Source organism: Cnephaeus nilssonii, assembly GCF_951640355.1.
Source record: "Cnephaeus nilssonii genome assembly, chromosome: 20".
Lineage (NCBI taxonomy): Eukaryota > Metazoa > Chordata > Mammalia > Chiroptera > Vespertilionidae > Cnephaeus > Cnephaeus nilssonii.
In genome coordinates this window covers 50,984,926-51,010,561 of record NC_137091.1, presented here as the reverse complement: position 1 = coordinate 51,010,561, position 25,636 = coordinate 50,984,926, and the positions used below count along the sequence as shown (strand labels likewise).

Sequence of the window (25,636 nt, the reverse complement as noted above, 5' to 3'; positions counted from 1 at the left end):
GGGGCTGCTCCCAAACACCTGGGAGGAATCTGGGCTCCCCAACCACCTGCGTCCAAAATGTCTCAACCCCCGGCCGGAAGGCGCAGAGGCCACACGGGCCATGTCCAGGCCCAGAGCTTCTCCCGGCCGCTTCGGCTTTAGTCTCAGGGAGCACAGGTGACGTCATCCCCGAGTGTGACCGTGCAGCTCAGCCCCAGCCCCCCCTCCACGCTGACAGCAGGGCCCCTCCCCTCCTGCTCTCTCCCTCCCTGTGTGCTCTGCCCGCATGAGAACCCTGCTGGCTGGTTCACCACGGGTCCCCAGCTGTGTGGGTGGTCACATGTGTGGACAGATTTGGTGAAAACCAGACACAAAGGTATTGATTGGAGCGAGAGGACACAGGGAAGAGAGGGAAACACCCATTTGTTGTTTCACTAAGTTTATATATTCCTGGTTTGATTCTTGTACGGGCCCTGACTGGGAATGGAACCGGTAACATTGACATTATTGAGATGCTTTCACAAACTGAGCTACCTGGCCGGGGCAAAATATATCATGGATTGTAAGTAAAATAACCACTAATGTACCTGAGCATACATAAACTACCCATGATTTCAGATAATGATAGAAGGCTAGAATTCATGGGGATTCATAAGTGTTTTCTTTATGTGGATATAATATGAAATAAGATATTACAAAGGTAGATCATGCCCTTGCATCAGTAACTTCATGTGCCATTTAGAAAGCACTGAAAGGGGGAGGAGGAATTTGGCTTCAGGGATGCAGACATGTACGCAAACTTCAAAAGTGTAAGTTTAAAAATGTGTTTTAGCCTGGCCAGTGTTGCTCGGTGGTTGGGCATGAACCAAGCCTATGAACCAAGACAAGAGGTCAGGGTTCAATTCCTGGCCATGGAACATGATTATGTTTTGGACTCCATTCCAGCAGGAGGTGTGCAGGAGGCAGGCTAACAATGATACTTACTCTCTCATCATTGATGTTTCTATCTCTTTCTTCCTCTTTGATATCATCAAAAATACATATTGTTGCCTGGCTCCTGGCTCCGTGGTTGAGTGTCGACATATAAACCAGGAGCTTATGGTTCAATTCTTGGTCGGGACTCATTCCCGGGCTGTGGACTTGATAACCCAGGGTGCAGTGTGCCAGAGGCAGCGGATCAATGATTCTCTCTCATCATTGATGTTTCTATCTCTCTCTCCCTCTCCCTTCTCTAAAATCAATAAAAATATTTAAAAAATATATATGTAGTTAAAAATGTATGTTTTAAATCAATTACACTTACATCAAACTTTAAAAAACATTAAAAACTTGCCACTTTACTTTTTTTCAATTGGCAATAATCACACCTCAGATAAACCTCATTGGCTACGATACTGCCACTGCGCAAAGCTGATTTTACCATTTTACTAGGAATGTTCTTGAGCACATTCAATGCTACTGTATCAGCATGTTGGAAATAAGCCACAATGATGTGCTACTAAAATATCTTCTCATGTCCATGTTCAAGGACATCGTTTTGGCAGTTTAAACCTGGTGGCAATGGGAGTATTTATGCCAGGGAAATTGACAAATACTACAAACCTGTACTTCACTTAATGTACTATTGAATGCTTAGACTTAAAAATGAGTGGTGGAGAATGTTAACAATGCACATTAAACTTATAAGTGTATGGTACAAATGGGCTATAAATTGTAAATAGACTAAAAATTGAGAGAGAATTGTCTTTCTATAATTTTAAACCAATAGTTCCATACAGCAAAGAAGTCACTCGAGTCATTGAGAAATGAGTGAATTTCAAACACTGGTGTTAGCTGCTGCACTGTCCTTCTATTGGTTAGAATAATAAATTCACTGTAAACGTAGGCAAAAGACCCTGAGCAGACATTATAACAAAGGAGATAAAGACAGCGTAAATAAATGCATGAAGAAATGTTCACCATCAAAAATTCTTAGGGAAACGTTACTGAAACGAAAATGAGTTCACAGTATACACATCGCGGGCCTACTAGTTGAAAAAATTAACCACCAGGTGTGCCGGCAGGTTCAGGGGAAAACTGGAATTTTCATTACTGTGGGTGGGTAGGCAGCAAAGGGAATAACCATGTGGGGTCACAGTCCTGCATATCTTACAATGTAAAACATTCACTGACACTGCAACAGTTCGATGAGTAAAACATTTACCTGTAGGAAGAACTGAACGCAAATATTCCCAGCAGATTTATTTATAAAACCTCAAATGTCAAAATAACCAAAGCCACAGACAGGTCAACAGACAAAGTGGTTATCCATGGAACACAATACTACTCAGCAATAAGAAAGATTCCGGGATCACATCAACGTTAGTGTTGAATCTCACATTACCTGTGTAGCATGGAGAAAACCAGTGCTTACAATTTACAAACCTTAAACTTCCTATAAAGTTGTGAAAAATATGAACTAATCTATTATAAAAGAAGACACACTGATGTGGCATTTCTCCAGTGTGACCTCTGCGGTGTCATATGAGGGAACACCTCTGGTTGCAGGACTTCCCACAATCCTGACCCTCGCATGGCTTTTATAGAGTGTGAACTCGCTTGTGGTAAAGGAGGTGACTGCTGTACCTAAAAGACTTCCCACATGCACCACACACGTAAGGCTTTTCTCCAGTATGCACTCTCCGGTGCCGTGTCAAGGTAGAACTTTGTCTGAAGGACTTGCCACAATCACTACACGCATATGGCTTTTCTCCCGTGTGAACTCGCTGGTGCTCTGTGAGAATCGAGATTCGCCTGAAGGACTTCCCACAATCACTGCACTCGTGGGGCTTCTCCCCGGTGTGAACTCTGTGGTGTTTATTGAGAGCAGTGCTTTCAGTGAAGAACTTCCCACAATCGCTACACTCATATGGCTTTTCTCCAGTGTGAACTCTCTGGTGCTCTCTGAGATGGGAGATTTGCCTGAACGACTTGCCACAATCACTGCACTCATAGGGCTTTTCTCCGGTGTGAACTCTGTGGTGTGTATGGAGAGCAGAGCTCACAGTGAAGAACTTTCCACAATCACTACACTCATAAGGCTTTTCTCCAGTGTGAACCCTCTGATGCACACTGAGAGCTGAGATTTGCTTGAATGACTTCCCACAATCGGTGCACTCATATGGCTTTTCTCCGGTGTGAACTCGGTGGTGTTTAGTGAGGATAGACCTTTGTATGAAGGACTTTCCACAAAGAGTACATTCATACGGCTTTTCTCCAGTGTGAACTCTCTGGTGTTGGATGAGAGTACTGTTTTCCCTGAAGAATTTCCCGCAATCAGCACACTCATAGGGCTTTTCTCCAGTGTGAATTCTGAGGTGTTTGATGAGGTGAGATCTTTTTCGGAAGGCCTTCCCACAAACAGTACACTCATAGGTTTTTTCTCCAGCGTGAACCCTCTGATGTTCAATGACGGTAGACGTTTGCCTGAATGACTTCGCAGGTTCACTACACTCATAAGACTCTTCTCCAGTGAGAACTCTGTCATGTTCGGTGAGGTTAGATCTCTGACTGAAGGACTTCTCACAATCACTATACTCATAGGGCTGTTCTCCAGTGTGAACTCGCTTATGTTGCATAAGGTTAAAAATTCCTCTAAAAACATTCCCACATTTGCTACACACAAAATTCACTTCTTCAGGGCCGACATCTTGATGCTGAACAACTTGCTGGTTGTGGCTGGCAGCTTTTTCACCTTCATCCCAATCACAATGACTATTTCCACTGAGAAATTCCAGCGAAATCTCACTGCCACTGTGTGGCTCCTCAGTGTCGAGAGGGGCCTGGTGCTGGAGAAGCTCTGAGATGGCTGGGAAATCTTCCCCAACCTCCCCACTGGTTGAAGGCAGCCCTGATAAGGAGAAGCAGCACCTGGTCACAAACGAGGCCCTGTCCACAGCTCCTGTCCAGGGATTCTCTCCCCTGGCTTCCCTCTGTTGCTGATGAGGGTTTGCACCGAAACAGAAGTCTCTCACACATGCGTCACTGAAGAAGGCTTTCTGCTCAAAGTCTGCTGCCTGTGACTCAGTCAGGTGCAGAATATCTTTGAACACAGAGACACACCTCCCGCAGAGATGGGTCCTCTGGGTTGCTGGAGATGTCTTAGAAGCACTGACCTGTGACTCCCCTTGTACAGGTACACTCTGCTCAGAACAGGCCTCCGCATTATCCGTTTTATGCCCACAACCTGAAAACAGAGATATGCTGAGGAAGTTAATGTTGAATATGGTGACAGAGGAACGTCCCATTACAAAAGAGTGTTACACATAATACATGGGTTCTATGCAATTGTCTGAAAATAAAAGATGTGCAACAAGGATTAACAAGAGGCTGCTGAGCCCTAGCTGGTTTGGCTTGGTGGATAGAGCATCGGCCTTAGGACTGAAGGATCCCAGGTTCGATTCCAGTCAAGGGCATGTACCTTGGTTGCGGGCACATCCCCAGTAGGAGGTGTGCAAGAGGCAGCTGACAGATGTTTCTCTCAATGTTTCTAACTCTCTATCCCTCTCCCTTCCTCTCTGTAAAAAAAGCAATAAAAAATATATTAAAAGAGAAAAAAAAAGAGGCTGCTGAGAAGTTCTGAGCCACTGAAGATCACAAAACAGGGAAGCCCTGACCAGAAATATGACTCAAATATGACAAGTACCACATGGAAGAGAAGCAGGATCTCCAGCACATTCTTCTGCTAACAGCCTTCAGCAGGGCTCGTTTGCTGGTGACACAGGCAAGCTGTGCAGCAGACTCGTTACATCTTTTCCAAGTAAAATTCAATAAACGAGTAGCTGCTGTTGGACGACTACTTGAGCGAGTGTGCACACCTCATAACATATGTGGAGGCACATGTTGGAGAATACTGCAGAGGGAGCAGCTCAGCGGAACAAGGGACATAAAAATGCCGCAAGGGTGATAGAAGCCAGAAGGCAGGAAGTCACAGATGAAATGACAAGTCAGCAAAGTGTCCAATATGGGAAAGCAAAGGTAGAAATGAGGTGTGGCCAGTGGCACCTGCACCTAAATTGTTGGACAGGAGCAGGTTCCTGGTGTGACCTGAAAAAAGCCCGTATGTCACACCTAGCTCCTAGCTGCCACTTAGCAGGGCAAGGCTTCCTCTGAGACCATCTTGCATATTCACCCTGTGAACAAACCAGGGTTCTCCGGGCACCTTCTACTGTACAAACACTTACAACCTAAATATTCCGAGTACTGATGGAAGACAAGGAGGTGAGCAGCCAGCACGGGCCCAGAACAATTCAGCGTGCAATAGCATTTAAGAAGGACATACTACAAACAACTGAAGGAGGGTCTTACGAGAACAGCCCATGGTTGGTGACGCTCACAGCCTGGCACACGCTGTCATAAAGAACCCTCAGCGAGAGGGCGCGGAAGCAGAAGCCACGGATGTGGACAGTCGCCCTCCCACGGAGTTGGACAGCAACGTGGGGCCCAGGAAGCTGTCTGCAGGTTTCCTGATTCTCAGACACTAACTGCACTTTCTGAGGCAACGGGTCTTAGGGATGTTTGGTGAGTCCACTGCTCAGGGCTCTCCACACAGGTCACAACGGGCAGCCACAGCACATTGGACGAGAATGTGGGGGCATGAGCAGAGCCCATGGTCTGGCTTTGAGAGAGAGAAAGCTACATTGGGAGAACAAAGGAAGAGCAGACATCACGTGAGGACACTAGAACATATGAGAAGGTCTTACCTACAGATGAGACAAGTGCAAACGCTTCCAGCATCACATCGCAGTACAGAAGTCTCTGAGCCTCATCAAGGAGCCCCCACTCCTCCTCAGAGAAGACAATGGCCACGTCCTCAAAGTTCATATCCTGTCGTAATGGAGACAGTTCAGTCCATGGTCAGCTTCTCTCCTAGGATTTTACGTTCGTCATACTCCCCACCATCCACATCCATCCGCTTCCTCTACTCCCCACATCAGAGTAGGTACCAGGCCTTGGTCCCACCAAGGAAACCCTCTCCTTATGGTTCCTACTGACACTGTGTCTTCCCCCAACAATAAAGACCCATGAGCAAATACATTACATCTGAACCCAGGGCCTCACATTAGGCCACAGGCCACACTGCCTCTTGTCAATGACAGTGGGTGTCACCAACAAGGGTAGGGACAAATGTGGGCCATAAAGAGAGTGTGAGTGATTTGACACTAGTCTTGTTAGGCAATACCCTTGTAGTCCCGATTGTCCTTGCAAGACACCAAAATCCATGGATTCACACTTCATTCCACCTTCCAACCCCACAGCCAAGGTGCTGAGGCCATCGCTGTGCACTACCTGCTGCACATAATTCTTCTTCTTTTTGGTCGGACTGGGCAGCCTTCCCTGAGAGGGCAGCCTGTTCACTGAGTACAGAGGATCATTTACAAACTGAGCACACAAGATAAATAACTGCACATCCTCCACCACAGTCCATGGCATGAAGGCCCGTCTCCAATCTCCTTCTGTCCTACCTTCAGGACCAGGCCTATCCTGGGCAAAAGAGCAAATGATTCCCCAGAGGCACTGGGGAAAGTCAGGGGAGTTCTGAGGCCATGGGGCTTGGGCTCTCCACTGCCTTGAACCAGGGGCACTGGGGGCAGCAGGAGGGGGTGTATAAGGCACAGTCGACTTGGCCCAGCGTGATCTCGTTGGCTCGGTATTCCTCTGGAGGTGGCACATGCGGAGAGGAGGGCCTGGCCCACGGCTACCACCGGGAGGAACTGCGTGAGGGCCAAACCCTCCCTGCTGGCAGGGGCCCTGCAGTCTAGCTGAGGCTAAAGCTGGGCCCACCCACTGAAAGCAGCTGTGCATGGACGGGGCGGGTTCCAGCCGTTTGTGGTGGGGGAAGGTACAATGACTGACACGGGAATGGTCTGGCTCAGGCGTCTAGGAAAGCAGCCACCTAATGCCACTCACCTCCCGCAGGGACTCCCTCCACCCTGAGGTTCAGTGGGGCTCAGACTGGAAAGGGAATGCTGTGAAAGGAAGCGGGGACAGGCTGCACTGGGCAAGGCCAGCTGAGAAGGCCGGTGCCCCAGGCGCTCCGGGTTCAGAGGCAGATCACACAGTTGGGCTAAGTTCCAGGGGAAGCTCCGCAGAGGGGGAGTGTAGAGCAGCCCAGGGACCCTCCCTCAAAGCAACAGCCCCTTCCTCTTGAAGGCTGAGGGTGAGCATGGTGGTCATGCCTAGGCTGCTATACTCATGCCAGACACTAGATGGCGCCTTCATGCAGCTGCAGAGGAGGGAACAGCAGAGCCTAAGGGAAAGGGCACTGGGAAGAACCAAGGGTAGAACCAGGGTGGCCCTGGAGCCCTGAAGGGACTCTCCCTGGGAAGCCCCTGCCCTCTGCCTTGGCCCAGGTGCACCCATCCCCCAGAGAGCGGCAGTGGGGCTCCCTTTACTGTCCCAGTTGGGAAGGAGGCACCTGGAGAACAGACCAGGCATCCAAGGGGGAGGGAGACAATGGTAAGCTCTGCAGAGGAGGCACAGTCAGAGGGTGAGCCTGCCACCAACGGGGCCACACCGTCCAGAAGGACCAAGCTCCACGCCATGGCCCTTCCACCAGAGATCCTGGCAAGTCCTAGGGCCAAGAGTGGTCCTTGGAGTCGCCACGAAGGCAGACAGACCTTGGCTGGGCGGTGGGCGCTGTTTAGACTTAGCCAGGGGCTGAGTCCAGCCAAGGCACAGGCTTTGTGCCTACCTGGACTGCTCACTGGGGTAAAAACATGAAGATCAGAATGCCATGGAACGTGGGGGGCCGGGCAGGAAGGGATGGTAGAGGAAAGGGGGTTCCAGAAATAACTGTCCCAACGACACCATCTACCTGGCACTGCATGCCCTTTTGGTCTGAGGAAGAGCCAGGGGTGAAGGATGGAGAAGACTGCAGGCCAGGTCCTACCCTTTCCCCAACTTGTACCACAGCCTTTTCCCACCAAAAGGAGCACCGATGCCAGGCCAGGCTCCACGTTCAGGGGCTCCCAGCTCCGTTCGGTCACACTAGGCCCAGGTGATGATGGGGACTGCTGAAGGCACCGAGAAGGGGCTGGGCCATTCACCTACCACTGGGCCCCGATGGCACAGCCGTGTGTGACAGGCTGGACCATGCCATGTCTCTACCACTGGCAGCCAGCTCAGCCACTGCACTGCTGCTGGTAGCGCAGGCTGAGCTCCCGCAACTCCCGCTCTCGCACACGGAGTGACTAGTTGGAGCGTGCAGAGCGGCCAGAACGTGTGGACCGGGCAGAGCTGGTGCTCTGGCAGCGTGAGGAGGCGCGTCTGAGGAGGTTCTGGGAGACGGAGCGGCAGATCCTTCATGGACGAAGAGGCTGCCATGCTCCCCACCCACGGGTGCCTCAGGGCCTGCAGTCAGTCATACGGGCGCCGGGGTCCGCTGTCGGCAGGCGGTCAATGAAGTCTGGGGCCAGGCTGGACACACTGGGCCAGGGCTCCCCGAGGAACTGCACTTGCCCCTGAGGACCTGCCAGTACAGCCGGGTGGGGTCATCATCTTCAAAGGGCATGGTGCCCCCGAGCAGGATGAGGGCAGTGACACCCAGTGCCCACATGTCCACGGGGTTGGTGCAGGGCCTTCGAACCAGGACCCCGGGGGCAATGGACGCAGGTGCGCCGCAGGGAGTCCTCGTCAGGCCGCCGTCACCTTGCTTGCAAGCACTGGCCAGGCCCAAGTCAGCGGTGATGGTCTTGGAACCCGTGCCTGGGTGGTCGCAGAGCAGATTCTCAGGCCTGGGGTCTCAGTGTGATGCCCAGTGCGTGCAGACACCGGATGCCATCCAGCACCGTGTGGCGTCACATTCGGTGAAAGAACCCTTGGCGACGATGCGGTCAAAGAGCTGTCCCCCAGCAGCCAGCTCCTTCACCACGTGCACACGCTCCCGAGCCTCCAACAACTCCCCCAGCACACGCAGCTCCGACTCACATGCCTCCCGCCCCTCGGTATTTGGTCTCAATCAGCTTGATGGCATGTGGTTGCCGGCTTGCTCGGTGTTCCATGCGTACCGCTCGGCTGAAGCCGCCTCGGCCAATCCGGGCTTTGATGTCATACTTGGCCGTCACACGCGGGTCGAACTTGGCCCTGCACGTAGCCACCCTGGCCTTGCGCGGTGGTCCTGAAGGAGGCTCTGTGTAGCCGGGAGTGGGGGCACCGGGCGGGGGTTGGCACACTGACTGGCGGCTGGGACTCCAGCGTTGAGAGGCCCACACTGTCCACCTCTGTGATGAACATCGCTCTGGTGCCACTGAAGGGCTCCAGCTTCTTGACCAGATCCAGCTGGACGTCCTCGGGCGGCTCGGGAAGGACCTCGCTTGTCCCACAGCCCATCACGGACACGGGGGCATCCTCTCCGGCGAGGCTGGCAGGACCGGCTCTGCAGGCAGCGCCCCTCGCGGGGGCGGCGGGCTCTGCGGTGTCTTGGCGGCTGGGCTAACCCTCTCGGGGCCGCGGCCACGGCCATCCTCAGGCGTCAGCGTCGTAGCCTGCACGTATTTCTTGAACCGCACTTCCCTCACACAGCTTCTTCCCAGAGGCACAACGTCACACATAACACAAACATGCCATCACCAGGACGGTGGTTTCCTAATCACCTTCTTTTCCAAAATTATAGTTCACCTCCTCTGTAACCCATTTCGCTCTTACCCTCTATCTTGTCCCTCTAGTGGAGATTTCCAACCCCAGGTGACCTGATGTATGCTAGCTCATTCCTACTGATCACTGTGACAGCCCTCAACAATAGACAGGTGTGCACATATATGACACCGAAGCTCTGGACCAGGAATGTAGCACCACAACACACCCTCTGTTCTGGAACTGCCCTAAAATTCACCGTCTCTTATTATCCAGACACCACCGGAAATGGACTCAACCTCCCTTCCCTCTTATGGCAATGGCAGGGCCCTGCAGCCGTGAATTCACATGCCCTCTCAACGGGCACATCCCTCTTCCCGCCACACCTCTCTCACCTGCACTCCCTCAGCCACAGCCCCATAGCCACCTCCCTGGCCTTTTACTTATTACTCAGCATGTGTGTCCACAGAATGCCTGGCCAATTCCAGAGGATGAAGTACTGCCCCCACTCTTAGTCCACACTCAGAGAGGCAGCCTGGAGTGCTGCCTGAAGGCCTCCCTCCCTGAAAGTTTTCCCTTCACCTTTACCTTTTGAGAACCGCACCAGATCTCTGATAGCCAGAGCCACCTCTGCAGGAGCTACATTCACCAGGCACGGCCTTCTGCACTCAAGTCCAAACGTCTATGGCCCTCTAGCACATGCTCAGTGAGTCTCTCCGATGACCACTCATGCCCATAAGCAAGTCCACCAGGCTGACTACAACACCCCAGGCCACACCCAGGGTCTTGGCGGTGAGTGTTTAGAGAATATGCACCAGCCCTAGTCTCCTCTTGTTGGATTTACTCTTCAGCCTCCAATTCATCTCATGTCCACTCATCTTTTAAAGCCTTGGCCGCTGGGGAACCATTATCTCCCCAACACTCTACATGACCACTCTGTCCCTTTGCTGTGTTGTGACACCCAACTCCCCACAAATGGGGACCCCAGCAGTAAACCCAGTCCTCAGACACACTGTCCCTTCTGAGCTACTAAGACCATTACCATCCTGACCATGATTCCCTGTATTAGAGTGATAACTAGCCCTGGCTCATGTGACTGAGTTGGTTGAGCATCGGCCCATGCGCTGAGAGGTGGCAGGTTCCTGTCCTGGTCAGGGCACATGCCTGGGTGGTGGGCTGGATCCCCAGTAGGGGTTGAGCAGGGGGAAACTGATCCTTGTTTCTTGCTCATAGAATTTTCTCTGTCTCTCTTAATTCCTTCCTTTTAAGTCTAAAATCGATTATATATATTAAAAGTATACCTTCTGGTTCCTGAGACAGATCACTCTTCGGTCCGAGCCTTTGCCCATTCTGGTCCCTGTGCCTGGGAGGCCCTCCCACATCTCATTACAATGGCTGCCGAGAACAGGTCCACTTCACAGCGCCCTGGCCGTGGCCTTGGAAAACTGGGCTTAGTGTCTGTTCAATGCCCCCAGGTCCCAGGGCAGGAAGAGGAGCTGGACAGTCCCAGGACCCCCCTACCTCAGAGGCCACGACAGTGTGAGGCCCTGACATCAGCCCCACAGCCCAGCCCCCTGAGCGGCTCTGCACCTGCAGGGACCTGTGGGAACTGAAGGTCTGTGGAGGGCCCGGCACCCACCGCCAGGACCCAGGGCTCAGGCTGCTCAGGGCCCTGGCCCAGCCCCGGGCCGGGTGATGCCCGCATCCCTCGGGGCTCCATGTCCCTCTGTGTTCACAGCCCCAGCCCGTCCCCTGAGGAGGAAGTGACCCTCCTCCCGGAGCCGCCGCTCCTCCTCTCTGTCGCCTTTAGACACACACAGGCCTGGCTCCCCCTCCCGGCTCAGCCCCCACGGCCTCCCCGGCGGCACCGCAGCCCGTCGCCCTCCCCTCCCCCTGCGCCCCCCACGGGCACTCACTGCTCTGGGCGCTGCGGCCTGGGCTGCGGGCCTGAGCGGCGCCGGCCCCGAGGCGGGAGGGCCGATGGGGTGACGCTGAGGGAACTCTGTCCGCGGAGAGGAGGCGGGGGGCACGGGGACCCCAATCCCACGGGGCTCAACAAGCCTCAGACACCCTCTGAAAGGCAGGGGCGCTGCCTCCTGCCACTCTCCACCACGTGGGCTGAACCCCGAGACTCAGTACACACACAGGAGGTCCAAATAACCGCCACAGGAAGTCCCGCCTTAAGAGGATGAACAGCACCAGCCGTCCAGATCTCTGCAGATGTAGGCGCATTGCTTTCTGGGTAATGTAGTTTGCTCAACCGCCCAGGGGAGGGCTGGAGGCCAGCCAATGACCTTGGTGAATAAAGGTGTGGTGGTACCACGTGTGTCCCCGGGGAAGGACAAGATGGGGTCAGAGGCCTGGTTACCTGGGACAGAGGGACAGATCTCCCAGGGGAGGGGGGGGGAGACTGGAAGAGATTCCCCCGAAGAACATATACACAGGGGTAATGGGAGACATCTGTAATACCATCAACAATTAAAAATACATTTAAAAATATTTCAGAAAGAATATAGCCCAGATGGTGTGGGTGAGGGTTAAGCATCAATCTATAAACCGGAGGTCACTGTTCTATTCCTGGTCATGACACAGAGGAATGGGAGCATTCCTTCGCTGCTAAAATCCAAACCTGATTCAGGTCATCTCTGACTCTCTTTCATCCAAAAATATTAGAAAACCCAGGTGGCCACACCTAAAGCACTGATCCCAAATCCAACTGCTTATTCCATCTGCAGGGCCACCATCATGGGCCAGGTACCGTCACACTCACCAAGACCATCACAGCAGCTTCCATCGTAGTCTTCCTACCCCCGTCCTCACAGCCATACTGTGCATCATGCTGCAGTCACAGGAGTCTAATGAGACCTGGGACACATCACCTGCTGTTCTGCTCCAATTACCCCAATGACCCCTCCACCAGCAGAACAGAAACCCAAGTTGTCATAATGCTCTTCTAGCCCCAACTCCTGTCCCATTGTTACCAGTTCCTATTTTAAAATATATATATACATCCACTGGCTCCTGAATGAGCTCAGTCTTCACTCCAAGCATTTGCACATTCTGGAACCTATGCATGGCAGGACCTATCACATCCACTTCCAACATCAGGGACCACTCATATGACCCAAGACCTGGACTTCAGATTCTGGGCTTGGTGTCTCTTTAAGGTCCCCAAGTCCCAGGGCTGGAAGAGTGGCTGCGCAGTCACGGACACCACTACCTGAGGCCACCAGAGTGTGAGGTCCTGAAATAACATCCACCAACCAGTAAGCCCACAGCAATTCTGCACCTGAGGAACCTGTGGAAGCCAAAGGTCTGTTGAGAGTCTGGCAACCACTGCCAGGACCCACGGGCTCAGGCTGCTCAGTGCCCTTGCCCAGGCCCAGGGCCAGGCGACTGGAGAAGCCTGCATTACCTCAGGGCTGAATTCTCAGTGCACACTCTTGCTAGTTACATTATCTGTCCAAGTACTTCTCCTTCTTGTCCACACCTGCTATCTTCTCCCTTCTGGTCTGTTCTTCCTCTGAGAATCTTTGGGAAATGTTTAGAACCCTACCTCAGAGGACCTGGGGTGTGTTCTTTTTTTTTTTCTCTCACAGCCATCAATAGCCCCAGAGTCCTGAGAATAGTAAAAAATACGCAAATCTTTGCCTCATCGTTTTGTTGCCTTTCGACAGAAAAGTGGCTTGGGTTTCTCCAATGCTCCCAGCTCAGTCACCCCATCATGTCCTTAAATGGTGGAATTGCAGCCTGTCACCCTTTCCCCGTCACAGCCTGTGTCACCCATGAGACTCACTGTTCTGATGCTGGCACCTGGGCTGCGGGACCTGACAGGTGCCTGCACTCGAGGATGGAGGGTTAAATGGGGTGACGTTGAGCTGAACTCTGTGAGCAGAGAGGAGTCGGGGAGGCACAGAGGCCTCAATCCTGCCTATTGTGGCTCAACAAGCCTCAGACAGACCACTTCACAGTGAGATGCTGCCTCTAACGCCTGGTCCCACTGGAGACCTGGCTCTTAAACCTGTCTCTGTGAACACACCACGGAGGTTAAATGACCACCAGGTTCAGACCATGAGAGTCCCACCCTAAAGCATGTACACCTGCATTATGCGCCTGTTCTGGGCTTTCATTGGCTAAACCCAGCCATGCTTAGGCGTATGGCCCTTTGGGTAATAGTGCATACTTGGCCCTTTGGGTAACAGTGCATACTTTTTGAGGCCTTGTAGGTGGAATTAGGATCCCAGTCCCTCCCTGACCTTCGCAAATATTGGTGTCACTGGGAAATGACCACGTTAGGTTTTGGAGGCTGGTTTCTGCAAAGTGTTGTCTGCAACGGATCTGTTATTTGCACACATTTCAGATTCTGTGAAGCTCAGATGCTCCTTAGGTGAAAAGTATTATTTAACTTATTCCTGACGACTACAATTTTAAACTTCTTTTAATGTGACTTTTAGAGAGAGAGGAAAAGACAAGGAGAGAAACACTGATCGGCTGCCTCCTGCTTGCCTCCACCCACCCACCCACCAAGCACTCAGCCAGGAAACCAGGCTTGTGCCCTCACCGATAATCAAACTCCCAACTTTTCTGTGCATGTGACAATGCTCAACCAAGTCACTCCAGCTCTCAGAGGTTTTATTTTTAACATACAAATATCACATTAAGAGAAAGAGCAGGCTATGAGGAAATATATACAATCCTATCCTATTGGTTGTTTTTTTAACCAGAGGCCCGATGCATTAAGATTCGTGCAAGAATGGGCCTTCCTTCCCCTGGCTGCCAGCATCACCTTGGCTCCGGCCCAGAGCTGCCTCCCCACCTTTCCACACTGTCCAGAGGCCCGAAGCTGCTGGGCGGTAAGGAATGCCTGCCTATGCAAATTAACCCACCATCTTTGTTGGGCTAATTTGCATATTCATGATTGGCTGGTGGGCATCACAAAGGAACGGTCAATTTGCATCTTTCTTTTTTATTAGTGTAGATTAATTTTTATTGATTTTAGAGAAGGGAGATAGAAACATCAATGATGAGAATTATTGATCAGCTGCCTTCTGCACGCCCCCTACTGGGGATCAAGCGCAGAACCCAGGCATGTGCCCTCGACTGGAATTGAACCTGGGACCTTTCAGCCCACAGGCCAGCACTGGGCCAACACTATCCACTGAGCCAGACCAGCTAAGGCACTACTGGCCTTAAAACAAAATTTGAAAGAATACAAAGGACAAAATGTTAACATTTCCTACATTGTCTGGATGTCTGTTGTCAGTACCCACTGTGAAGCTAAGGAGCTAACAGTTACTGAATGCTCACTACAGGTGCCAGGCCCTGGATTCAATGCTTTACAAGAAATATTTCATTTAATCCTCTCCGTGAACTGAGATGGTTTCATCATCCATTTTATGGAGAAAAAATTCAGGCTCAAAGGTTCAACATAAATTGCCTGTTTGTAGAGTTAATAAAAGGAAAGGCTGGAAGTCAAACCCATGTCTCTAACCACAGAGCTCTGGCTTCTAGCGTTAGGATCTGCTGGCTCCTAGAGGGTAGAATAGGGGATGCGTTCCCATTAGGACAGGCTAGATATTATTGTGGGTTATGAGCAGCCCCAAAGCTTTAGTGGCTTAGAGTAAAGAAGGTAGTTTTCTTGTTCATAGCACATGAACAACCTGGTTCTCCTGGGACCAGGATAAAAGAGAGGCCACCATATAGGTACCTCCTAGGTGTTATCAGAGAACAGAGAGGGTGGCCGGTCTCAGTGCTTCCAGACTCTTCTGTTAGAGGTGACAGGCTTCACTCCCACCACATTTCATTGGTCAAATCACATCAAAGGACTGCAGCCAACTTCATGGGGTCAGCAGAACCTCGCATACTTGACGGGCCCCATGAAGGCCACCACAAAGTGACAATATCTTCAGGGGCTGACCAGGGGTAACGAGAGGAGTGGGGGTTGGTAGGAAATGGCATGGATGTCAGTCAGGATGGGTCCCTTTTTCCTCCTCCAGGTGGACTTTGTCCCGCAGCTGCCCTAAATGGTAACTGGCAAGATTCAAAGGGGTGAACTTCCGACAAAGGAGTTTGGTCAGATGGCATTGGCAGCAAACTCCTGCTTGCCTCCCACACACCCACCAGGCTTGTGCCCTCACCAATAATCGAACTGGCAACCTTTCTGTGCATGGGACGATGCTCACCCAGCTAAAGCTAAGGAGCTAAGAGTTACTGAATGTTGAGTGTGACCTGGGTAAATCGCTGGCTGCCTCAGTTCCCCCACTGTGGTGGAGGTGAAGACCTGCATGCTAATTGTGTTGACTGGGAAGGTCCGGGACTGCAAGCATCCAGCATCTAAGTAATTTTACATCAACACCAATCACTACCCTGCCTCCCAGTCTCTGAACCTTTTGCATGACCCAGGTGAGTGACCCAGCAGGTGGGGCTGATAAAAATTTTGCCATTAACATCGATGGTGACCCTGTGGTTTCCATTCATATTGTGTATGAACCTGTGCTAAATGCAGTCCCTCCATATATTCCCTCATCACCACTGGAGAGAACTGGGCATAATTCTGCTTCCTGGGCGAAGGCAAAGATTTGCAAATATTGGTGGTTGCGAACCCAAGTGGCACTGGGAAATGACCACTTTAGGTTTTGGTAGCTGGTTTCTGGGGAGTATTGTCTGCAATGGACCTGTTATTTGCACACATTTCAGATTCCGTGAAGCTCAGAATGCTCCTTGAGGTTAAAAGTATTATTTAACTTACTAGAGGCCCGGTGCATGAAATTCATGTACAGGGAGGGGGGGGGGGTGTCCCCCTCAGCTCAGCCTGCACCCTCTCCAATCTGGGACATCCCTCTCACAATCCGGGATCACTGGCTCCTAACTGCTCACCTGCCTGCCTGATTGCCCCTAACTGCCCCCCCCCCCTGCCAGCCTGGTCACCCCTACCTGACCCCCCCCCCCCCCGCCAGCCTGGTTGCCCCCCACTGCCACCCTGGCCAGCCTGGTTGCCCCTCACTGCTGACCTGGTCACTCCTCATTTCCCCCCCCTGGCCTGGTAGCCCCCCTGCAGCCCGCTGCTCAGTCGTTTGGTTGTCCCTCAATAACAACCCTGCCGGCCTGGTCGCCCCATGCAGCCTCCTTGTTCAGTTTGGTTGTCCCTCACTAAACCCCTGCTGGCCTGGTTGCCCCACACAGCCTGTTTGGTTGTGTTTGGTTGTTTCGGTTGCACCGGTCACTTAGGCTTTTATATATATGAATTCCTGCAGACTACAATTCTAAAATTCTTTAATGTGACTTTGAGAGAGAGAGGAAATGAGAGGGAGAGAGTGAAACACTGATCGGCTGCCTCCTGCTTGCCTCCCACACACCCACTGGGCAGTCAGCCAGGAAACCAGGCTTGTGCCCTCACCAATAATCAAACTTACAACATTTCTGTGCAAGCCCAGTAGAGGACCAGAGCCCGGGGACCCTGGAGTGATGCTCTGAGCAGCCCAGGCACTTTCCTCTATTTAGTGTCAGCCTTGCTTTCCCACGGGCAGGGGAGTGACCTGCTCTCCAGGGACCAGGGGTCTCACAGGACTGCCCAGTCCTCTCCAAGGGTATCCAGTACCTCATTCTTAAGGGAGACTTAGGGCCTAGAATTCTTCCCCATCAGCTCTCCTTCATAAGGCACCCATCCTCTCATTCCTTTCCAGAGATCCAGAGTCCTCCCCAGTTCCCCACCTTCGCTCAAACTGGGGTTCTAGGAACTATTACTCCACTTCATCCATGCCTGGGATGATCCTCCATGGGGATAACCTAGGTTTGGAAGAGCAGGGGCAGAAGGGCTCAGCCTGGGGATGGGGAAGAGCAGGCTGAAGAGACCCCTGGATGGAGATACAAGTGCCCTGGCCAGCTCCGCTCAAGCAGACACAGGACCTTGACTTGGGCGACCATCTGTCAACTCCTGGGAAAGACAGAGTGTCCCCTGCTGCAGCGGGAGCATCAGGCCAAGGCAGGAAAGTGTAAGGAGGGTGGGCTGCGCAGTGCAGGGTCCATGTCAGCACAGCAGGGGTGGATGGTTCTTGTTGCTGTTGTTCCTCACCCAAGGATATTTCCCCAGGATTTTGGAAGAGACTGTAATGGGGTGGGGGAATGAGAGAGAGGAAGAAACACGGATGTGAGAGAGACTGACTAGTTGCCTCCCCCACATGAGTTGGTGGGTGCCAGGTACTGAACTTGCAACCCAGGTACATGTCCTTGATCTGGAAACTAATTCACCACCCTTTAGGGGAGTGGGCTGATGCTTACCACTGAGCCAATTTTCCAATTCTTCATATGTTTTGAAGTGCTGCTCAGAGTATGTGTGCCATCTATTGGAACAAGTGGTCATCTGAAGGAGCATGGTCTGGTGAATATAACAGGTGGGTTAATACTTCCCGGGCAAGATCTTTTAACGTGTCTTTAACTGCTTTTGAAGTGTGTAATGGTGCGTTCTCATGAAGCAAAATTACTTGCTGTGTCTTCTGGAACTTTCTGGTCGTTTCATGATCAAAGTGTGGTTCAAATTGATTATTTGTTGTCGGTAGTGATCAGTATTAATAGTTTCACCTGGTTTTGGAAGCTCATAATACACCACAACTTCCTGATCCCACCAAACGCAGAGCATTGTCTTCTTTCCCAGGCAATTTGGCCTTGCAGTCGATGTTGATGGCTGACCTGAATCAATCCATGATTTTGTGCATTTAATATTCTCAAAATAAATACACTTTTCATGGCCAGTCACAATTCGATGCAAAAAAGACTTTCTTTCATGCTGTTGAAGCAACACTTTACTGATGACTTCTCGGTTTTCCATTTGTCCTTTGTTCAGTTGATGTGGCACCCATTTTCCTTCCTTTAAAGTCTTTCCCATTTCTTGAAAACAATCGGAAATTGTTTGCTGAGCAACGTTTAATCTTTCTGCAAGTTGTTTTTGAGTTTGACATGCATCTTCATACAATAATGCTTGTAATTAATTGTTGGTGTTCAAACTTTTCGGTTGACCTGGACGTTCTTTGTCTTTCACATCGAAATCATCACTTATAAAGCATTTAAATCAGCGTTCACAAGTATCTTGGCATGGAGCTTGTTCAACATAAGCTTTCCAAAGTATACGATAACTTTTTCTTCAAAATAAAGTAATGAATTAAAACTTCCCACAAATGCTATTTTTTTGCCACGAAATTCAACATTTTTTAAGCATAAAAATATCTATGATGTTAACACCTTCAGAAAATTTGACATACGTAATTTTGAAGCTTGCTGTCAATACAACAAAATAGCATACATATCAAATTGCATATATAGCAACATATGTGTTACTCCATCTATTGAAAAAAATTCGCATTATTAACCGGTACACCTGGCATATTGGTTTCATGCAATTGCCTGAAAATAAAAGATCTGCAACAAGGATTAATAAGAGGCTGCTGAGAAGTTCTGGGCCACTGAAGATGACAAAACAGGGAAGCCCTGACCAGAAATATGACTCAAATATGACAAGTACCACATGGAAGAGAAGCAGGATCTCCAGCACATTCTTCTGCTAACAGCCTTCAGCAGGGCTCGTTTGCTGGTGACACGGGAGTAGACTCGTTACATCTTTTCCAAGTAAAATTCAATAAACGAGTAGCTGCTGTTGGACGACTACTTGAGCGAGTGTGCACACCTCATAACATATGTGGAGGCACATGTTGGAGAATAACATATGTGGAGGCACATGTTGGAGAATACTGCAGAGGGAGCAGCTCAGCGGAACAAGGGACATAAAAATGCCGCAAGGGTGATAGAAGCCAGAAGGCAGGAAGTCACAGATGAAATGACAAGTCAGCAAAGTGTCCAATATGGGAAAGCAAAGGTAGAAATGAGGTGTGGCCAGGGGCACCTGCACCTAAATTGTTGGACAGGAGCAGGTTCCTGGTGTGACCTGAAAAAAAGCCCGTATGTCACACCTAGCTCCTAGCTGCCACTTAGCAGGGCGAGGCTTCCTCCGAGACCATCTTGCATATTCACCCTGTGAACAAACCAGGGTTCTCCGGGCACCTTCTACTGTACAAACACTTACAACCTAAATATTCCGAGTACTGATGGAAGACAAGGAGGTGAGCAGCCAGCACGGGCCCAGAGCAATTCAGCGTGCAATAGCATTTAAGAAGGACATACTACAAACAACTGAAGGAGGGTCTTACGAGAACAGCCCATGGTTGGTGACGCTCACAGCCTGGCACACGCTGTCATAAAGAACCCTCAGCGAGAGGGCACGGAAGCAGAAGCCACGGATGTGGACAGTCGCCCTCCCACGGAGTTGAACAGCAACGTGGGGCCCAGGAAGCTGTCTGTAGGTTTCCTGATTCTCAGACACTAACTGCACTTTCTGAGGCAACGGGTCTTAGGGATGTTTGGTGAGTCCACTGCTCAGGGCTCTCCACACAGGTCACAACGGGCAGCCACAGCACATTGGACGAGAATGTGGGGGCATGAGCAGAGCCCATGGTCTGGCTTTGAGAGAGAGAAAGCTACATTGGGAGAATAACGGAAGAGCAGACATCACGTGAGGACACTAGAATATATGAGAAGGTCTTACCTACAGATGAGACAAGTGCAAACGCTTCCAGCATCACATCGCAGTACAGAAGTCTCTGAGCCTCATCAAGGAGCCCCGACTCCTCCTGAGAGAAGGCAATGGCCACGTCCTCAAAGTTCATATCCTGCCATAATGGAGACAGTTCAGTCCATGGTCAGCTTCTCTCCTAGGATTTTACGTTCGTCATACTCCCCACCATCCACATCCATCCGCTTCCTCTACTCCCCACATCAGAGTAGGTACCAGGCCTTGGTCCCACCAAGGAAACCCTCTCCTTATGGTTCCTACTGACACTGTGTCTTCCCCCAACAATAAAGACCCATGACCAGGGAGCTTATACGTGAAACTGGGCCTCACATTAGGCCAAAGGCCACAATGTCTCTTGTCCGTTACCGCGGGTGTGACCAACAAGGGTAGGGACAAATGTGGGCCATAAAGAGAGTGTGAGTGATCTGACACTGGTCTTGTTAGGCAATATCCTTGTTGTACCCAGATTGTCCCTGCAAGACCCAAAATCCATAGATTCACACTTCATTCCACCTTCCAACCCCAAAACCAAGGTGCTGAGGCCATCACTGTGCACTACCTGCTGCACATAATTCTTGAACCACACTTCCCTCACACAGCTTCTTCCCAGAGGCACAACGTCACACATAACACAAACATGCCATCACCAGATGGTGGTTTCCTAATCAACATCTTTTCCAAAATTATAGTTCACCTCCTCTGTAACCTATTTCTCTCTTACCCTCTATCTTGTCCCTCTAGTGGAGATTTCCAACCCCAGGTGACCTGATGTATGCTAGCTCATTCCTACTGATCACTGTGACAGCCCTCAACAATAGACAGGTGTGCACATATATGACACCGAAGCTCTGGACCAGGAATGTAGCACCACAACACACCCTCTGTTCTGGAATTGCCCTAAAATTCACCATCTCTTATTATCCAGATGGATGAAGTACTGCCCCCACTCTTAGTCCACACTCAGAGAGGCAGCCTGGAGTGCTGCCTGAAGGCCTCCCTCCCTGAAAGTTTTCCCTTCACCGTCACCTATTGAGAACCGCACCAGATCTCTGATAGCCAGAGCCACCTCTATAGGAGCTACACTCACCAGGAACAGCCTTCATCACTCAAGTCCCATCGCCTACGGCCCTCTAGCACATGCTCAGTGAGTCTCTCCGATGACCACTCATGCCCATAAGCAAGTCCACCAGGCTGACTACAACACCCCAGGCCACACCAAGGCTCACAACAAAATCCTGTTGAGTGTTCAAAAACAAGTATCTATCAGTCCCAGTCTAAGCTTGTTTGAATTACCTTTACTTCCCTAATTAAAAAAGTTGAACTCCTCCCTGGTCCATACAAGCTTCACTATTTTTTAAAGTAGTCTTCATCTTGAATTACTCCTCAGAATTCCAGATGCTCTGTAACCCCTCTAAGAAGTATCTCATATCCTTAGACGACAAAAATAAAAGATTTTATATTCCTAATGAACATACATTTTCCTACTATGAATTTCTCCATCTCAGGAGATGGTGCTTCCATTCCTTCAGCTGCTAAATTCAACCCTTCAGGTCATCTGACTCTTACCTCTCTCTCATCCTCCAAATTAGAATATCCACGTGGCCACACCTAAAACACTGATCCCAAATCCAACTGCTTCTTCCACATCCACAACCATCACATGGGCCAGGTACCATCACACTCACCAACAACATCACAGCAGCTTCCATCCTAGACTTTTCACCACCTCCCTCTCACCATATTGTTCATCATGCTGCAGCCACAGGGCCTCTAATGAGACCTGGGTCGGATCATCCGCCTCTACTGCTCCAATTACCCCAAAGATCCCCTCACCTGCAGAAGAGACACCCAAGTTGTCATAATGCTCTTCTAGCCCCGACTCCTGTCCCATTGTTACCAGTTCCTATTTTTAAAAAATGGACATCTGCTGTTCCCTGAATGAGCTCAGTCTTCACTCCAAGCCTTTGCACATTCTGGGACCTATGCATGGAGGGGACGTTCATATCAAATTCCACTAGTTGCCAAAATCAGAGACCACTCACATGACCCTAGACCTGGACTTAGGATACTGGGCTTGGTGTCTCTACAACTTCCCCAGGTCCAAGGATGAGAAGAGTAGGTGGACAGCCCCAGGACCCCACTATCTCAGGGGCCACAAGAGTGAGGCCCTGAAATAACTCCACAAACCAGTCCCCCTAAGCGACTGTGCATCTGCAGGAACCTGTGGAAAGAAAGAAGTCTGTTGAGAGCCTGGCAATCACCGCCAGGACCCATGGGCTCAGGCCGCTGAGTACTATCGCCCAGCCTCCAGGCCAGGTAACCTGGAGTTAGCTGCATTCCCTCAAGGCCTCAGTCCTCAGTGCAAATTCTTGCCAGGTTCATTATCTTTTATAGGACTTCTCCTTCCTGTCCCTAACTGCTGTCCTCTCTCTCCTAGTCTGTTCTTCCTCCGTGCAGCTTTGGGAAACATTTAGAACCCTACATCAGACAACGAACCTCCCCCCACCCCCTTCCCCCATCCATTGATGGCCCCAGCGTCCTGAGAATGAGAGTAAAATATCTCAGGCATGCCGAAACCGGTTTGGCTCGGTGGATAGAGCGTCGGTCTGCAGACTGAAAGGTCCCAGGTTCGATTCCGGTCAAGGGCATGTACATTGGTTGCGGGCACATCCCCGGTAGGGGGTGTGCAGGAGGCAGCTGGTCGATGTTTCTCTCTCATCGATGTTTCTAGCTCTCTATCCCTCTCTCTTCCTCTCTGTAAAAAATCAATAAAATATATATATTAAAAAATATATATATATCTCAGGCAAAACTTTCCCTCATCTTCTTTGTTGCCTTTAGACACAAACACGACCAGGTTTCTCGAATCCTCCCAGCTCAGTCCCACCACCAAGTCCTTACACAATGAAATTGCAGCCTGTCACACTCTTTCCCCATCACACCTCTGTCATCCACAGCAACTCACTGTTCCAGACTCAGCAACCTGTGCTGCTGGACCGGACCGGGGCCCGCACCTGAGGCTGGAGGGTTAAATGGGGGTACCGCTGAGTTGAACTCTGTAAGCAGAGAGGAGTCTGGGAGGCAGGGAGGCCCCAGTCCCGCCTATTGTGGCTCAACAAGCCTCAGACCACCTCACAGCGGGATGCTGCCTCTGACGCCTGGTCCCAGTGGAGACCTGGCTACCGGAAGCCCCTGTCTCTGTGAACAGAGCAAAGAGGTTAAAATGACCACCAGGTAAAGACGCTGAAAGCCCGGCCCTAAACCATGTACACGTGGGTAATGCGCCTCCTGTTCTGGGCTTTCATTGGCTAAACCCAGCCATCATTAGGCGCATGGTCCTTTGGGTAATACATTGTTTGAGGCCTCACAGGTGGAATTGGGATCCCAGTTACTCCCTGACCTTTGCAAATATTGGTGGTTGCGAACCCAAGAGGCACTGGGAAATGACCACGTTAGGTTTTGGAGGCTGATTTTGGGGGAGTGATGTCTGCAATGGATCAGTTATTTGCACATTTCACATTCTGTGAAGCTCAGAATGCTCCTTAGGTGAAAAGTATTATTTAACTTATTCCTGAAGACTACAATTTTAAACTTCTTTTAATGTGACTTTTAGAGAGAGAGCAAAAGACAAGGAGAGAGACAAACGGATTGGCTGTCTCCTACTTGCCTCCCACCCACCCCTGGACATTCAGCCAGGAAACCAGGCTTATGCAACCTGCTGTGCATGGGGCAATGCTCAACCAACTCTGTCACTCCAGCTGTCAGGGTTGTTATTTTTAACATACAAATATTACATTATTAAGAGAAAAAGCAGGCTATGAGAGAATATACACAATCCTATCCTATTTGCTTTATTTTTTAAAATTAATTAGTTCTTATTTTTTAATTTCAGATAGGGAGAGGAAGAGGTAGATAGAAACATCAATGATGAGAGAGAATCATTGATCAGCTGCCTTCTGCATGCCCCCTAATGAAGATTGAGCCCACAGCGCAGGCCTGTGCCCTTGCCTGGAATAGAACCTGGGACCCTTCAGTCCACAGGCCGACACTCTATGCACTGACTGGCTGCAACACTCCAGGCCACCCCAAGGGTCACAACAAAATTGTGGTGTTCTCATCTTGTTGGAATTACTCTTCCAATATATCTCACCCCCACTCATATTTTTAAAGGCCTTGGCCACTGGGAAACCATTATCTTTCCCCAACACTCTACATGACCACTCTGTCCCTTTGCTGTGTTGTGACACCCACCTCCTACCAACAGGGGCCCGAGCGGGAAACCAGCCCTCAGCTCACACTGTCCATGTGAACTGCTACTACCATTATCATCCTGAACATGGATCCCTATATTAAAGTGATCTACAGCCCTGACTCATGTGTCTCAATGGGTTGCACATCTTCCCAAGCACTGAGAAGTGGCAGGTAACAGTCCTGGTCAGGTCACAGGCCTGGATTGACGGCTGGATCTCCATCAGGTGTCGTGCAGGAGACTACTGATCCTTGTTTCTTGCACACTGATGTTTCTCTATTTTTCTCCGTCTCCCCTCCTTTCTATATCTAAAATCAGTAAAAGTATTTTTTTTAAAAAGAGCCCTAACCAGTTTAGCTCAGTGAATAGAGCGTTGGCCTGCAGACTGAAAGGTCGCAGTTTCTATTCCAGTCAAGAGCATGTACCTTGGTTGCGGGCACATCCCGAGTAGCAGGTGTGCAGGAGGCAGCTCATCGATCTTTCTCTCTCATCGGTGTTTCTATCTAGCCCTATCCCTTCCTCTCTGTAAAAAAAAAAAAAAAAAAAATCAATAAAAGAGATACCTGCTGATTCCTGAACCAGCTCAGTCTTCACAACAAGCCTTTGCACTTTCTGGTCCCTAAACCTGGGAGGACCCCTCACATCTCATCCAACTGTTGCCAAAACCAGGGTCCACTTCCTAAGACCTAGTCGTGGCCTCAGGACTCTGGGCTGAGTGTCTGCAGGTCCAGGGCATGAAGAGGGGCTGGACAGTCCCAGGACCCCCCTACCTCAGAGGCCACCATAGTGTGACGCCCTGACATCAGCCCCACAGACCAGCCCCCTGAGCGGCTCTGCACCTGCAGGAACCTGTGGGAACTGAAGGTCTGTGGAGGGCCCGGCACCCACCGCCAGGACCCAGGGCTCAGGCCCGAGGTCACGTGACCAGGAGAGGCCTGCACCCCTCAGGGGGGTCCTCAGGGCGCCCTCCTGCTGGGTGGCTGTGGTCACAGGGTACCCCCCCCCCTCCCTGCTGTCCTCTCCCCTGTGGTCGGCTCCTCCTCTGGGCAGTTGTGGGGACGTTAGAGCCGCATCTCAGGCCGCGTCCCTCTGTGTTCACAGCCCCAGCCCGTCCCCTGAGGAGGAAGTGACCCTCCTCCCGGAGCCGCCGCTCCTCCTCTCTGTCGCCTTTAGACACA

The 25,636-nt window shown here is 50.8% G+C and overlaps 1 protein-coding gene and 1 pseudogene across 16 annotated transcripts in view; both read right to left on the bottom strand.

Annotated features, from left to right (window-relative positions):
- Positions 1 to 1,409: 1,409 nt before the first annotated feature.
- The window catches only part of LOC307092760 (uncharacterized protein), a 57,759-nt gene continuing 33,532 nt past the window's right edge, over positions 1,410 to 25,636 (bottom strand). Inside the window, exons 2-6 of one of the 15 annotated variants that reach the window (XM_079760230.1) lie at positions 21,947 to 25,224; positions 20,183 to 20,306; positions 17,869 to 18,725; positions 5,721 to 5,844; positions 1,410 to 4,204 (exon numbers count right to left, since the gene is read on the bottom strand). In XM_079760230.1, coding sequence (XP_079616356.1) covers positions 2,559 to 4,204; positions 5,721 to 5,844; positions 17,869 to 17,895 — 1,797 coding nt within the window. In that variant the 5' untranslated portion in view covers positions 17,896 to 18,725; positions 20,183 to 20,306; positions 21,947 to 25,224 and the 3' untranslated portion in view covers positions 1,410 to 2,558. Of the gene's footprint in view, positions 4,205 to 5,720; positions 5,845 to 6,199; positions 7,981 to 11,507; positions 12,447 to 17,868; positions 18,726 to 20,182; positions 20,307 to 21,894; positions 25,613 to 25,636 lie in introns of those variants that run through there. The other 14 variants (XM_079760231.1, XM_079760232.1, XM_079760237.1 and 11 more) reach the window with 14 other exon arrangements.
- On the bottom strand, positions 8,142 to 11,402 carry LOC307092779 (serine/threonine-protein kinase H1-like; annotated as a pseudogene). Its single transcript has one exon. The product of its transcript is annotated as a serine/threonine-protein kinase H1-like (transcript).